Here is a 16,414-nt window from a genome sequence, read left to right on the forward strand (position 1 = left end):
AATCTATGTTTTAAATTATGGCTATGTGTCTAATCTGCCCGTCGCTTATCAAAGACTATTTTCCAGTCAGTGCTGTCAAGGCAGATTGGTTTTTTATCGCGTCATTTCTGTTTCAGAGCATTTAGAAAAGCACCCGTTTTGAGAAACAGCCCATTCTGGACCATTCTATGAAAATCGTCTTTTACTGGAATATTCCACAACGTTGATATTCGTCGGCCTTTTTATGAATCGTTTTCAAATAAACGCTAGATGATCAATATTATACGTGCACACAAGCACATTCGGGCCGCGCACGGATAATCGCCGCGTTGATTTCCTCTTGGACTTTTACAGTGAAACCGAAAGAGCCCATTTCACAAAACAGCTTATAACTTCATCAAAATTAGTCTGATTATCCTAACACTGATAACATAGATTCCTTACCTGACATCAGATGGTATCCAACTGGTATATTCCAATTCCTGATCACCATTCGAAAAAATCGATAAGTGTATAGATCAGCGGGGCTCAGAGGCTCCAGAATGAACTGTGGTAACCCCGGCTGGATCAGTGGACTGGAAAATGTGGAGTACCGGATTTTTTCCCCCATCCATTTTCATTGAGTCTATTCCAAAATCCCTTATGTCATCTGGGAGAAGATAGGGGGCGCTTTTTTCCACATATGATCGCCGGCGGTGCTCGTGTATACTCGGGTAGGCTCGCGTGATGCAATATGATTTCAGATCGCTAAAAAAATTAAAATAAAAAATATCCGAGAAATCCCGTGAGTGGCTTTCAACCACATAAAAATAAACCTGAGATATCTTGTGTGTGGCAGTTAAAGTGTTAAAGTCCCGCCATAGACTCAGCTTCTTCCCCTCAGCAGCTCGCCTGGTAAATGAGTTGGGTGTCCCCCTGCTCCCCCCCCTCCCCCCCTCTATGGCGAGCTGCTAGGGCTGGACCTCTGGACTTGAACTGTGCTGCACTGTATCCATGTCCCCTACCACTGCACTTTACTGTCTTACTGTTGTCTCACTGTCCTATTTTGCACTTATTTATTTATCATTATTATTATGTTGTTCCTATTTGTGAAAAAATCAATCATGCACTGAAACGTCAAATCACGTTCCATTTGTACCTGTACAATATGGTGAATAAAGAAATCTGAATCTGAACTGCAAAAAGAATAATCCAATTATCTGATCGCCATTCCAAGTACTGATCGCGAGCGTGTTTCCAACGTAATCCAGCATTGAACATGGGGTCGATGCACCCGTTATAACCGCTTGTCCTGCCCGAGTATTTAGACCCCACGCCGGGTTTTCCCCTGTATCGATTGCGTCCTCCTGCATGTAGACAACCAGCTCTGCGTGTGTGCTCGCTCCACTACAGTGAGGACGGGTCTCGCTGCAACCGCTCTTGGCCGGCTGCTCTTCTCCCGCATCAGAGAGAGAGCGGGAAAGACAGACTGCCCTCTGCTGGCGCGTGCTGTGCACTACAATACTTCAACTTCAAATTACTTTATTTTCCTTTCGGAACTTCATTTGTGCAGTGGTTGAAAGACAAACATACAGTCACAATACATAGACACTCACCACTATATATATATTTAAAAAAAAAGTTAAAACTACAATAAAAAGACTACTATAAAAAAAACACCAACTACATTAAAACTACAGTACTTAAAGCATGATATATTAAAAAACCATGTGGAGCAGTTCTGTATGTATATAAATAATAAATAATAGTAGTACAGGTACATAGTATATGTCCATCAGGTGGAAGGGGGAGTCTATTTTAGGTAGTCCTAATACCACCATCTCAATACAGCAACTCTTGTCAGTTTAATAGAAACGCATTTGTATTTGACTATTGAAAATCATACAGACGGGATTTCTATATACCCTGGTATACCGTAATACCATCCAAGCCTAATCATAGACGAGGTAAGGGCTATATGTTATCAATCTTGCGTTGATCCGATAATTATTTCCCCGCGATCGGAGCGTGTGTCTGTGGTGTGTGTGTGGCGTGTTACGTTGGTTGCGATCAAAGCACGGAGGGGCGGCTTCCCCCCCCTTTCATGCATCCATGATGAAACATAATACCGATAATCTAGCGTTGATTTCAGATTGATTATTGATCCAGGCGAGGAATGGCAGGATTTATAGTGAAATGCAGTAAAACGCTGTTCTGCGGAGTTTCCTGGGATTACACAGGATCACTCGAAAACTATACTCATATTCACCACGGTATAAAACGGGAATGTATTGATGAAAGAATTATCTGTTTTTTTGCATATTGACCGGAAGAAACTCAATGACAATCGACTATCCAGTGTTTTCCACAGGATTTTATGAGACTGTGGTGGGTGAACCTCTGACCCTATAGGGGGGTCTGGGGGCATGCTCCCCCGGATTTATTTAGTTGTTTGTATATTTTAAAGTTAAATGCATCAATCTGGTGCACTTTGAGAGCAAAATAAAGAGGCCAGATTTGTGCTCAAAACTAGAGATGTTCCGATACCATTTTTTTTAGGGATGCCCCGATCGATCGGCCACCGATCGTTATCGGCCGATATTCAGTATAAATATGCGATCGGTGATCAGTGATAATGTTTTATTTTCACCGATCGTCAAACCCGATCTCACTTGCTGTCGCTGAGTTCTGTCTCAGACACCGGTGGTGCGGCGTCTGCTCTCGAGTCCAGCCCCTCCCGCACGCATGTAAACACGGGTCTAGTCTAGTGAGACACGGGAGGACGGCGTGTCGGCGTCTCCCTGAGCTAACGTTAGCTTAGCTACCGTTACAAAATGACCCAGTCAACTATTCACTTTTAGTTTAATACATGATGAGGCATTGTCTAACCGAACGGTATCTAGCCGGCCAGGTACCGATAGCTCCTGACATCAACAAACGCTCCACAAAGTCTAGTAGGTAGGTATGATACCTGTTAGCTGTTAGCTGTTAGCTCACGTTAGCGCAAGTTAGTTCACTGTTAAAAACGAAATGTCCCATTGAACTAAATAATTCACTGAGGCGTTGTATTAACGTTATATATCCGGCTAGCAGTAGCTACAGATAGCTCCTGATATCAATGTCTTATAACACTGATTCGATGCGTATTCGAGCTGAGGGCTTGCTGAGCACAGTTAAGTAACGTTATACCAATAGGGTCCAGGTGCAGCGCCGGAGAATCCTGGCCGTAGCTCGAGGCTACTCGAGTATAGGTCCAGCTGCAGCTCCGGAGAATCCTGGCTGTAGCTGGAGGCTACTAGAGTACACACAGACAGTGGAGCTTGTTGCGTGGTGGCGATGTCTCGCAGATAATACAAGTACAAGTCTAATTATATAATATATATATTTTATAAAAAAAAAAAAATTATATAAAATAAAAATTTATCAAAAACGATGATACCGTGATATATACCGTTACCGTCTATGCTTCAAATTATACCGTGATATAAATTTTAGACCATACCGTCCAACCCTAGTGGTTTGTATAGGGGGCAGATGGTCAGGATGTGGTCAACAGTCTGCTCAGGGTCTCCACACTCACATGCAGCGCTGTCTGCCAGGCCCCACTGCTTTAATGATGCTTTAAAGCGACCAACCCCAGATCTTAAACTGTTCAGCAGAACCCATTGCCGGCGTGGAAGATCGTCTCCTGTGGTGCCATCTCCTGGATCCCAGATGTAGTGGTGGATACGGGTTGGCCCAGCACTCTCCCACTCTCTCTTCCAGGCTGCCGCCAGCCATCCATTTCTGGATAGGTCCTCAGTGGTGGAACGGAGCATCTCTTGTGCCACCTTGTTGTAGGGGTGGCGGGACTCGAGTCTGCTCATAGGTGCTGTTGTTGTTGTGGTGTTGTGTAGGATGTGCCAGTCATGCTTCACTGCCTTCCTTGCTAGGGCGAGAGTGGCAGCCTCTCGTCGTAGGCCAGCTGGTGCGATTCCTGCAAGGACTGGCAGCAGGAAGACGGGTGTAGCCTTCAGGCATCCAGTGATGATCCGGAGGGCGTTGTTAGTAGCCGCATCAACTTTTTTAACGTGTGGGCTTCTGCTCCAGACTGGGGCACAGTACTCCGCTGCCGAGAAGTCCAGGGCTTGGGTGGATATCCGAAGGGTCTTGGCAGTGGCTCCCCAGGTTGTACCTGCGAGGCGTCGGATCAGCGCAACCCTTGATGTTGTATCCAGACGCACGCCAAGGTATTTAGGGGCTTGCTGGGACTCCAGACGCTTGTGGTCAGCATATACCTCCAGTTCCCTCTTGGCGTCTCTGTTGCAGAGATGGTATGCTGCTGTAACGGTCTTGCTGGTGCTGAGCTGTAGGCCACTTTTGTAGATAGGCTACTAGGATGTCCATGTCTTGGTTAAGACCGTCCTCCAGTGCCTTCCATGTGGGTCTTCTCAGCATGATGGCAAGATCGTCCGCGTAGCCGTACTTTCTGGATGCTGTGACTGGGAGATCGTAGATGTAAATATTAAACAGCATTGGAGAAAGGACTGACTCCTGTGGGACACCGTTCCTCAGTCTTCTGAGCCTGCTGTGCTGGCCATCGCTTGTGTGTAGGACAAAACTGCGGTTAGACAACATCTCCATGATAAACTTCACCATATGCCGATCAGGTACCATCCTCATCAGCTTCAGGTGGAGTCCACGGTGCCAGACAGTATTGTACGCGGCAGTCAGGTCCAGGTACACTACCCCCGCTTTCTCATTAGCCTGGAAGCTGTCCTCGATGTCTTGAGACAGTGTTACCTGGTCCACTGTTGATCTACCACGTCGGAAACCGGCCTGTTCCTGTGGGAGCTGTGTGTCAAGTAATATCTTCACTTCCTCAAACAGAGAGAGGGAGAGAGGGAGAGAGGGGGGGAGAGGGGGAGAGAGGGAGAATTATAGTAATAATCCACAATTATTACATTGATAGTAATAATGGCACACAGTCATAAATTCACCAACAGGACTCTTTGAAGAATTGTAATCAAATCGTTGTGGGGTCAAATCGTTACACCTCTAGTGTTTATTATATCATAGAAACCTTTTCAAATAGTGGTCCCTTAGACAAAATGTTAATGGAGACTGTAGCCTAACGTTTGGTTATTTATTTGGGTCCTTGGGAACCCATGCAATAGCCTGGGTTCAGTGCTATGGTTTTCATTATTTGCTTTCTTTATTTTGCTTATTAATTTCTTCTCCTAGCTTTTAAATTTGATCATGGCTCATACTTCAGTGTGAAAATCAGTTTTGGCCTTCAGCCAATGTAGCTCTACTAGTTTGTGTCTGCCGTAGGTTCGCCTGAGCCGAAAAGTGACTGAAGTTCAACGTCCTCACGCATTTCACTACTTGGTATTCATTCCTCTGCTTGACTTGGAAACATGCCCAGTTAATTCAGACTCCTGATTCACCGTGTGACAAAACGCTCTCAGGTAACGATCGCATTCCCAGCTCATTGTAATAAAGGCCCAAGCTTTTATCCCCTCTACACACAAGATAACAGATAGGTCGCCCGGCCCCTTTTTTCTTCATGTTAGGCCAGTCTTCTTCATCACTCCTGCCGGTCTCCTCTGGCTTGGTAGTAACTCCATAAAGTATATTATGACACAAGAGACAGGATTGATGTGTGATTGGTCAGCGCCGGCCCTTTTTATCAACAGCAGTGTACTGTGACTGGGCAGTGTGGGCACCCGGGTGTCTTGCGTGAGAGAGAGAGCCCAGAGTACCTTAGCCGTCACAGTGACACTAGCGTGCGACTGAGCCTCTCTTTTCAGTCAGCCTGAGAGTTGCTGTTGAACACCAGGTTTTTCCTGTTTTTGTTTTGTTTTAACTTTTTCTTCCATCCTAGTTTCTTTGTTTGTTTGTAAACTAGGGTGTTGAGTACTGCCATGGTTATTGATCGATAGTATTTATTTTTCTAAAATCTCTCTTTCTCTCTCTCTAATTGGATATGAACTATTAACTATGAGAGAAGGATGGATTTGTCAGGCAATATTAGATGACAAAAGACTCAAAAGAGTTAAAGATACATAATTATTTTAAATGCCCAACTCTTGTGTTGTACAGTAGCCTATATGGAGGACTTTATTTTAAGGAGTTAAGTCATGTAGTGTATGTGCCCTTTGAGTCCCAGTTTTTCATAATCAGTCTTGCACCTATTTCCTGAAATCTTCCTCCGTATTCTCGAAAATATCACATGCTAAACAAAAACTCAACACTGTATTGGCACAACTTCGGATTTTCCAGACAAACAGTGACATTCCATTCAAAAACATATCTTTCATCCAAATGAAACAGCGTGGTGTCCAAAAATCAAATCAAACGTGTCTACTATTGAATGTCAAACAACGCAAAACACAACCATGAAAGTTGTGGACCCATATCCCCATTTTTCTGTGCAGTAAATTTTACACTGGCTACAGTAATCCATATCAATTATGGAATGGGAAAACAATTCAACAATTATGAAATAAAAATTTCTGAATTAGCTAAATGTTTGCCAGCAGATGAGAAGATGCCAAGATGGGGGAAAAAAAGTAATTAGTAATATTTGAATATGCACATTTCAATATGTCATCCCCTACCCCTAGCATGATTTAGTCACCCTTAACTCAATGGTGGCCAGCCCGAGATAAGTCGGGTTAACTCGCCGACGCTTGAGCGCCAAACCCGAGAAAAGTCGGTTTTCATCCATATTTCTTTTATTCGATATTTCCATCCAGGGAGGCTGGTGTTATCATTGGGAATGGGTCTGAGATAGCAAAAGTCCAATACTAGCAAAAGTGCTATTCGAAAATCGCTGGTTCTTAACACTTTCAGAGCCCTTGCTTAACCTTGATTTACCCGTTGAATGCCACCATCCACTTCAATGTTATCTTAAAAACTAATCTATGTTTTAAATTATGGCTATGTGTCTAATCTGCCTGTCGCTTTATCAATGACTCGTTTGCAGTCAACATTGTCGAAGCGGATTGTTTTTTTAGCGGTTCATTTTAGTTTTATAGCATTTTGAAAAGCCCTAGTTTTCAAGGAAAATATAAAGATTCCATGATAAAAGACATTTACTGGAATATTCTAGAATACACAAACGTTGTAATTTTTCGGCCTATTTATGAATCATTTTCAAATAAATGCTAGATTATCGATAGTATATGTGTACGTATGCACGCTATGGATGCGAGCTGAAAAATCTTCTTATTTCCTCATCAGCGATTGCGCACACACAGACACATCACACATAGGGCAAACGCTGAGATCTCAGCAAATACAACTCTGATTATCCCAAGACTGGTAAAATAGATTCCTTACCTCAGATCAGATGTTCTCCAAAAAGATCATTCCAATTCCTGATCGCCATTCCAAATATAGATCACGCTTATTGATTGAGTATTGGCTGCTGTGAATATATATTCCAGGCTGATTCCCGTCCCGCGATGACTTCCATGTTGATCAGACTTTTTGCCAGCACAAGGAACCAGCTGGCCCCGCCTCTACATATCTACAGATCCCAGGTCAGTCTAAGCCTGCAGTTACACAGGGATAGACGATAGGGGGCGCTTTTTTCCATTCTGGGCTCCTGTAGGAGCTGGTGTACCAACGGGAGACTCTGTTGATGAAATATGATTTCATCATTTTTTTCGCTAATAAAACGATATTTGTCGTCGTGGGCACTCAATGGGGGTGCTAATAAAACGAGATATGTCGTCCGTGGCACTGAAAGGGTTAACACAATGGGGACGAACAACGGAGTTCTTCGTGTTTCGATTCCACCCGTTGTGGACAGAAGCACGGATAAATCCGTGGCAAGTTGTTATTGCTTTTATTCCATATTAATAACCTATTCAAGGTCGCCGAGCGGCACTGCAGATTTACCCTACTCTATGAATTTGAGGGTGCAATACCGGCCAGATCCTCTTAGGGGCGCTATCGCGATAATGCAGTGTGCCCTGTGGCTGAACGGATCAGTATTTTTTTTACTTTCAATGGAGATTTCAGTTAGCAGGATTCTAGATGTGCAGCATGTAGCTTGGATTACGTTTTGCATCGCAGATTTCACCATGCAATAAGGATTTATCATCAGCCAATGGACATATCGATCTACCAGATGGCGATCGATAACGGGGAAATGCTCGTGGGGATCCCACCGGACCACGGTAAGATCTTTTTCACGTAAAGTACATCCCGATCGGGCCTTGTTTTGATAGCCATCCAGGCGTTCGGCCTATGAGGCTAATGAGGCTAACGCGGTTATTGGTAATCAATAATCAGAAACTACTTTCAAATGTTCAGTTTCAGTTAAATTCAGTTATTCTTTTTAATAGAATGGATCATTAAAATCAAAGGGTATTGCACATAATCTACAAGTATGACAAGGCTACATGTCTCCTCAGAGTAGGCGGTAGGCTGCACAGGGCCGAGAACTTGGAGATGGATGACATTCACCCAATCGTCTTGGATCCACATCACCCCCTGACAAAGCTGATCATCCAAGATTATGATCAAACTCTTCTCCACCCCGGGCCTGAGAGGGTATTCGCTGATCTTCGATCCCGATTCTGGGTTCTATGTGGAAGAGAAGCAATCCGCAAGCATCAGCACACCTGCAGAGAATGTCATCTGCGGCGAGCAAAGCCCGACATGCCTAAAATGGCCGACCTTCCGCCCTGTCGCCTGCGTCTCTACAAGCCCCCATTCTATTCTACAGGAGTAGACTGTTTTGGGCCATTTCACACCAAGATAGGGCGCCGGAGAGGCAGAAGTGGAGGAAGGATGGCAAGAAACTGTCACTCGGCCAGGTGGCCCTCATCGCTGACCCACAGCTTTCTCGGGCACTCTGGCCTGTTGGGAAGGTCACTCAGACGTACCCTGGAACTGATGGGCGCATCCGCACCGCAGCTGTCCAGGTGAAGGACAGAACATACCTGCGCCCTGTGTCCCGGTTGGTGCAGCTCCCGAGTCTCCCGGATACCGAGGACCCCTGAGACTTTCCTGTTTAGTTCAAAAGGTCTAAGTAGACTTTTGGGTGCGGCTGTGTAGGAAAGCCCTGTTAATAAGACTACTTTGTTCTGTAATAGCCCTTTAATATGTTGTTGTTGACAGGAAAGGGTAATTGATTTATGCCAGTGTAATCGTTCAGCGTGATGTGCTCCAGCTAGTGTCGCACTCGAGTCTTCTGATAAGGTTACTGGCCCTTTAAGAGTTTCTTCTTCTAACGTGCGCAAGTTGGTCTCTGTCCAGCTGTCTGATGGTGCGGCAGTAGTAACATCTGTCCCTTTGAGGAACATACAATCACACGCATGCAAATTCCCAAATACGATCATTAACTGCAGCACGTGTGTGATTCTTTAATCGGAGTCACAACCCCATAGTGTCCGCCAGCTCTATCAAACGCACCCTGTGGAGGCCCTAGCCCTCAGTTTCACTAACGTTACTGGCAGGGGGCGAAATTTAAGCCCGCCACCCGCCAGGGGCGCTCAGTTTTTACCTTTGGCGCTTGCCACTGAGAGGTCTGCCCGCCGTGTGGCGTGTAGACGTGTAGTTCATAACGATACTCTTATTTTGAAAATCTGTGCGGGTCTCATTTCCGCCCCAAGCGCAGCTAGAGTCATATCGATGGCTCCGGCAGTTAGCAACATTCGGTTCGTATGATACTCTTATTTTGACATTTTGAAAAAAAACGTGGCAACGAGTCATATCCGCCCAGCCCTGCAGCGGGATACTATTGGCTTCTGCTCGTATCAACACAGAGGCAGTCTGCTCTAGTGTAGATCGGACCTCCATGAGCTACCGTTACTGTTTAAACAATGACCCAGTCAACTATTCACTTTTAGTTTAATACATGACGAGGCATTGTCTAACGGTATCTAGCTGGCTAGCTACTGATAGCTGCTGATATCAACAAATGCTCCAGCAATAGTCGACTCGAGTGCATAATACCTCCGTTCCCTCGTTAGCTAGCTCACGTTAGCTAGCTCACGTTGGCTCTATATGTCCCAGTAAACTAAATTGTCTTAACGTTATCTAGCGGGCTAGCAGTAGCTACAGATAGCTCCTGATATCAATGTCTTATAACATTGATTCAATGCGTATTCTAGCTGTCGCTGAGGGCTTGATGAATGTGATTTGACCAAAGAACCGTAACATTATACACCAATAGGGTCCAGCTGCAGTGCCGGAGAATCCTTGCATGCTGAATGTAGAGTATTAGTATAGGGTCTAGCAGCATCGCCGGAGAATCCTTGCTGGAGCTGGAGGCTACTCAAGTATACACACAGACAGTGGAGCTGTTTGCAGATAGCGAGCATTTTGACTTATTGCGTGGTGGCGATGTCTCGCAGATAATACAACTACAAGTATGATTATATAATATATATTTTATTTAAAAAAAATGTTTTTATATAAAATATATATATATATATTTTTGTATTAATCAAAAAAAATTTGGCAGGTAAGAAATATGCTTGGGGGGTAGATTCTTCCCATCTACCCGCCACTGGCCGGTGAGTCAAAAAGTGAATTTCGCTCCCTGGTTACTGGTGAAAATGTGATTTACGTTGGAATACTCCTTTGCCAACTTGCTGTACTTTGCTTGCAGGTCTGCAGCCATTATTGCTGGATTATGAATAGGGATGGGAATTGATAAGATTTTATCGATACGATTCCATTATCGATTCTGCTTATCGATTCGATTCTTTATCGATACCTGATCAATTTATAATTTAAATAAATAAATTGGAAATGCAACAGAACTAAGCTGGATAGAATAACAACATGCAACTTGACATTTCTGATTGTCATTTATTGTTGAGCCCCCATGTCAGGGGCGACAGTGGCTCGGGAGGTAGAGCAGTCGTCTGGCAATCCGGAGGTTCCCGGTTCGATTCCCGCTCCTCCCGGGCAGCGTGTCGATTAGCGTTTCCGTTAGAACATATTCGTGCCGGTCTGGGTGTCCTGCAAGATTTCTATCCCCGGACATATTCGAGAAATTCCGGTCAGAGTTTTAAACAGCAGTCTGTTATAATCACATTTTTATGAGCTAACGAATTCCGTTATATTGGACATTTGTATTAATTACATCAAGCGAAGAATGAGAAATTGATTTGCAGAATCAAATTACTATCTCTCGCCTCCCAAGTTAGTGCGATATACGCTAATCCAGCATCAAGCTCCCGCCCGCAGACTCGCGCTGCAGCAGCTGTCACACGCACCCCCAAATGAATCTCGAGTCGACATCGTTTCACCTCGTTGTATCGGACATGTCACACATATCATAATGTTCAACTTCACACACAGCAAACTGTAGTTGATCATCACATTGCCTCGTTTGCTAGCTCGTCACCACATGCAGAGAGGACGAGCCACATGCTTGTAACGCATTTGTTGATTTCATTATAGCCTACATTTAGTTATAATCAATAATATGCATTACTATGTGACACGGCAGTCAACCAACAGTTGCATATGATTAAAAAATGTCAACACTCACTCACCCCGTCTCTCGTTGTGCCTATCCGTTTTGTACCTGCGAGAACAGCGGGGTCGTCTGGTTGGTTCGACTTTGATAGATCCCCATTGGAACAGGTGGACGTCTGCGAGGCTCGCAACGGTAGCAGCAGACTGGGGATGCTCTTTGTGGTTCAATCAATAAAGTGTACTTTGTGTACGTTCAATCAATGTTATCTCTCGTACATCATAGAGGCTAGACTACTAGACTATAATGTCGCACCTCAGCCAGGAGAATTTAACTTTCCACTCGGGCCTGAGCGCTCGACATTTCTGTTTCTTTTCCGCGGGAGCCACCACGGCATCGGCGGTCTCTGTGACTTCAGAAGACTCATCTTCGTTGTCATTATTATTAGACCTGCTTGTGCTTGGTTTCATGAAATATTTGTTAAGCTTAGCTTGTTTGGCCATCTCTCTCTCTCTCGCTCGTATACCCGTTTGTCGTTATGGTGGCCAGACAGGCTCAAAAAAAGAAAGAAAAAAAGATTCACATCTGAGCGGCGCCATCCGCGCTTTATCAGAGTGAAGCAACAATGAAACAAATGTAATGATTGTTTTCGTTCATCGCATAGGCTATTTAATTTTAGCCTATTTTAATACAATTCAAATAATAAAATTGTGCTTAGAGGAATTATTTTCACCAGACATTATGACCGGAGAGATTTAAATATTCGGACTTCAACATATTTTGCCGGTCAAATACCGGTAATTACCGGCTAACGGAAACGCTGGTGTCTGTGTCCTTGAGCAAGACACTTAACCCCTAACTGCTCCCGATGAGCAGATTGGCACCTTGCATGTTTGCCTCCGCCGTCGTTGTGTGAATGTGTGAGTGATTGGGTAAAATGTAAGGAACAAATTGTAAAGCGATTTGGATAAAAGCGCTATATAAAAAAGCAGCCATTTACCATGTCAGAAAAATACAAAAACTGTAAAAAATAAACATCAGCATATTATTTACCCGAAGATAGCAGTAAGCAAGGCATTACTCCGTTCATAGCTCAGTTCCATTCCGTTGCTCATTCCGTACCCAACTACCCATTCTGCAATCTGTTAATAAAGTTTTCAACCAGACATGTATAGAAAGGCTTTGTTTTATTATAACATTTGTTGCAGTAAAATCATTATGTCTCATTTGGTCATGCTGTGGAGCGCTGGTCGGCGGGCCGGGCAGCTAACGTATTAGCTACGTTAAGTTTGTTGTGCTCTCGCAAGCAGATCAATGGCGGCATGCCCGGAAGTAGAAAATGAATAAACACTTGCCGATTGGTGGTAAGAACAGCAGGAGGTGGGTGCTAGCGGTGTGGCGTAATTGGCCGAATCGACTGTCAATCAAAATGGTTCTATTGCATTGGCTGTGAGCTCTGGTTGAGAGAATAGTATCCATCTGCAGGCCGCCAGACGATACTGGGAGAGGGATAGTGCTACATGGCATGGTGGAATTAATACCATAAACATATTTCTTGATGTTTCCTTTTTTTAAGTAAGTAAAGAGGCCTACAAATACAAACATACACATACAAATATACAGTAGTTTAATAAAAAATTTAAATTAAAAATTAAAAAAATTACAAATATTTATTTTTTGCCACAAGTATCGGTATCGGCCGATTTGTGTTAGTTGAATAATCGGTATCGGTGGCCAATTTTCATATCGGTGCATCCCTATAATAAACAAACAGAAACCGTATCATGTGCATCTTTTAGATCAATTAGGCTATGAAAATTAGGCTGCCTCTAAATATAAAAAGGAATGAAATAAGAATGGTTTGCTTTAAAAAATATATATATTCAAAGAATACGATAAATCTCGCTTAAAAAATCCAGCTTCCTCATTTTACTTCTCAGACAAGTCACCCGAGAGGATCCGATTCATTGCCGAGCCCCAAAACAGCGTGGAATACATATTTCCAGTACCCAGCGGTGGATCAATAAACGTGATTGATATTTGGAATGGCGATCAGGAATTGGAATAATCTTTTTCAAGAGATTCGATTTTTCAGCCGGCTTCTATAGCGTGCATAAGTACTATCGATAATCTAGCGTTTATTTGAAAACGATTCATAAATAGGCCGAAAAATTACAGTTTTTTGTGTATTCCAGAATATTCCAGTAAAGGGCGATTATCACAATCTTTATATTTTCCTGAAACTTAAAAAAAACAGTTTTTCAAAATGGTATAAAACGGAAATGAACCGATTTAATAATAATAAAAAAAAAAATCCGTTTCGACAATGTTGACTGCAAACAAGTCATTGATAAGCAACGGCCAGATTAGACACATAGCCATAATTTAAGACATAGTTTATGCGTTTGCAAATATGAGAGCTCTATCATTTAAGTGGACGCTGGCATACGGAGCCCTTTAGCGCTCTGCATGGCTGGCACTGAAAGTGTTAAATAAGTCCGGGGGGATTTTTCTTAGTCGGGCAACATACTTGGGAACTAGGGCTGACCCCTATTAATCGATTAGTCGACTAATCGGTTGAAAGGAGCCGTAGTCTACTTCGAATATAATTTTTTTTTTTTTTTTTTTATATAATTTTTTCCAAAAGAAAAGAGGCCTAGAAGCGTGGCTAACGCTAATGGCGCACATAATTTTTTTATTTTTATTTTTATTTTTTTTTACCAATAGTCGACTAACGGCACATTTTTGCCAATCCTAGTCGACCATCCAAATCCTTAGTCGGGGACAGCCCTACTTGGAACATACTTGGAATGGCGATCAGATAATTGGAATATTCTTTTTGGGGTACATCCTAGTCAAGGTAAGGGCTATATGGTATCAATCTTTCGTTGATCCAATAATTCCTTCATTGCATTGTGTGTAATGTACTGTGATCACGTGATCGGATCGGGACATCCCTAAACTTAATACATAAAGTCTAAACTAATTTATCCCAACAATATACTAGAGTCTTAATTGTTGTAACCCCTCTCTCAAGTCTGGTCTTGCTCTGTTCCTCAGTTCCTACAAATTCTCCCAATGGCAGAGGGCCAATGCAGGCCACGCCCAAGAAGAACAGCGCGAAGAACGGCATCATGGGAGGGCACCTGAGAGTGAAGGACGACGAGTGTTTCAGGGAGGGCATGGACGAGCGCCTGGACACAGACTTTGACTTTGAGGGGAACCTGGCCCTGTTCGACAAGGAGGCCTTCTCCTCCAAAATTGACGGGGGCGATCACCATGACCGCAAGGCACGTCCCCGTAGCACGCCGAATGAGCGGACGCCGTCGCGCTACCGTCACGATGAGAATATTCTGGAGGCCAAGCCTGTCGTCTACCGGCAGATCAGTGTGCCACAGCATGGGGGCAAGGAGTACTGCACTGGTGAGGAAACGCACACGCATACAGCCACATTCACACACGCCTAGAGGGCCGATCTTGGACCGCACGTCTGTGTACAGCCGTGTCCCTGGAGGCAGGACATTGTATATGGATCCAGAAATAGACCCTCAACACAAACAAGAGTTGAGGCAAATTGCTCCGGTAATGAAACAGTCTGGATATTTCCAGTGATCCCCATCGGTCTGTGATGGTGAGATACGGTGCCGGTGCCCCACAGCGCACAACAAGACTGGGTGAGGTGAGGAGTACAGCTGTAATCACTGCTACTGCCTCCCCCACAGGACAGACACACCCATCAGCTACTCATAGCCTGTAGGAACAAGATGGCATGAAGCTCTCCATTCATCCACTGGCCCTGTGTAGGGTTTTTTCCCCATTGTGTACTGGAATGTTTAACTGAATATAGTGTAATATGGTTACATATACTGTATATATATTAGGGAATTGTGATACACAATTTTGTTGTCTGAATGAATGATTAACCACATATGCATCGGGCAAAAATGGGGCTAGTTTTGCACAACATGACTGACGATTGCATACCCAAAGTAATTTGCGATTTATTATATTATACTTATAGCACATGCATGAGTCTGGTCTCTTTTGAAAGGAAACATTCTGATCTTTCTTCCACAACAAAGAGGAATCACTGAGTGCTAATGAAATAGAGTAACAGAGGTTTGAACACACTGAAGTAAAAGTTTTGTGTACTCTCATTTCTGCTGGTTGCCAGATGCCTGTTTTTAAGTTCCAGCTGAGAGGTGGGAGCTGGAAAACATAACGGTTCCATAGCCTGAAGTCTTATCTAGTACAGGAGGTCCAAAGTTTATAAAAATCCCATGGAAAATGAGTGTTTCACAAAGGTTTCTGTAATGTGTGTACCGACGTTGATTTGGCATGATTATCCAAAATGGCCGTCCGCTTCCATTGATTCCGAGGCTCTAGTCCAGGGGTTCTCAAACTTTTTTATAGCGCGACTGCATTTTATTTAGGAAATTTTTTTGGCGACCCCACACTTAACTCATTCAGCGCCAGAGGGTGCTGTTTACTGTGTAGTTGAAAGGCCAACGCTTTAAAGTATAGGAATACGTGGCAGTGTTTGCAGGGCTAAAACTATATTATATATTATAGCTATGGATATAATACTATTGCCAATTTGACATCACCTATCTATCGTTCAATATGAGAAAAAGAAATCATTTTTTCATCCATACATTCCCGTTTTATCCCGTGGTGAATATGACTATAGTTTTAGACTAATCCTGTCTAATCCCAGAAAACGACGCTATGCAGCAATACGTGCAATTAACTAAAAATATTGTAATTTCTCGCCTGTACACGCTACTATTTTTAAACGTTTTTTTTAATGCTTTGATCGTCACCAACGGAATACGTTACACAGTACATTACACACATACTCTGTACTACATTCTGTTGTGGAAGGACAGCTCATTCACTGAGAGACTTACACTGCATCAGGGTAAGACATTTTAAGTCATTTAGTAATATCTTTAAACTGAGACTTGATTGCTGACTTGACCAGCTGACTTGATTAAGGGGCGTGTTTAAAGCGGCCATTTTGTTTCC

General features: G+C 43.5%; 1 protein-coding gene across 1 annotated transcript in view; it reads left to right on the forward strand.

Annotated features, from left to right (window-relative positions):
* The window catches only part of LOC311247331 (enhancer of mRNA-decapping protein 3-like), a 112,217-nt gene that overhangs the window by 31,799 nt on the left and 64,004 nt on the right, over positions 1–16,414 (forward strand). The window contains exon 4 of the mRNA XM_084337694.1: positions 14,447–14,809. Within this exon, the coding sequence (XP_084193820.1) occupies positions 14,447–14,809 (363 nt within the window). The remainder of the gene's footprint in view (positions 1–14,446; positions 14,810–16,414) is intronic.

The sequence above is a fragment of the Notolepis coatsorum genome, assembly GCF_963971535.1.
Source record: "Notolepis coatsorum genome assembly, chromosome: 20".
NCBI lineage: Eukaryota > Metazoa > Chordata > Actinopteri > Aulopiformes > Paralepididae > Notolepis > Notolepis coatsorum.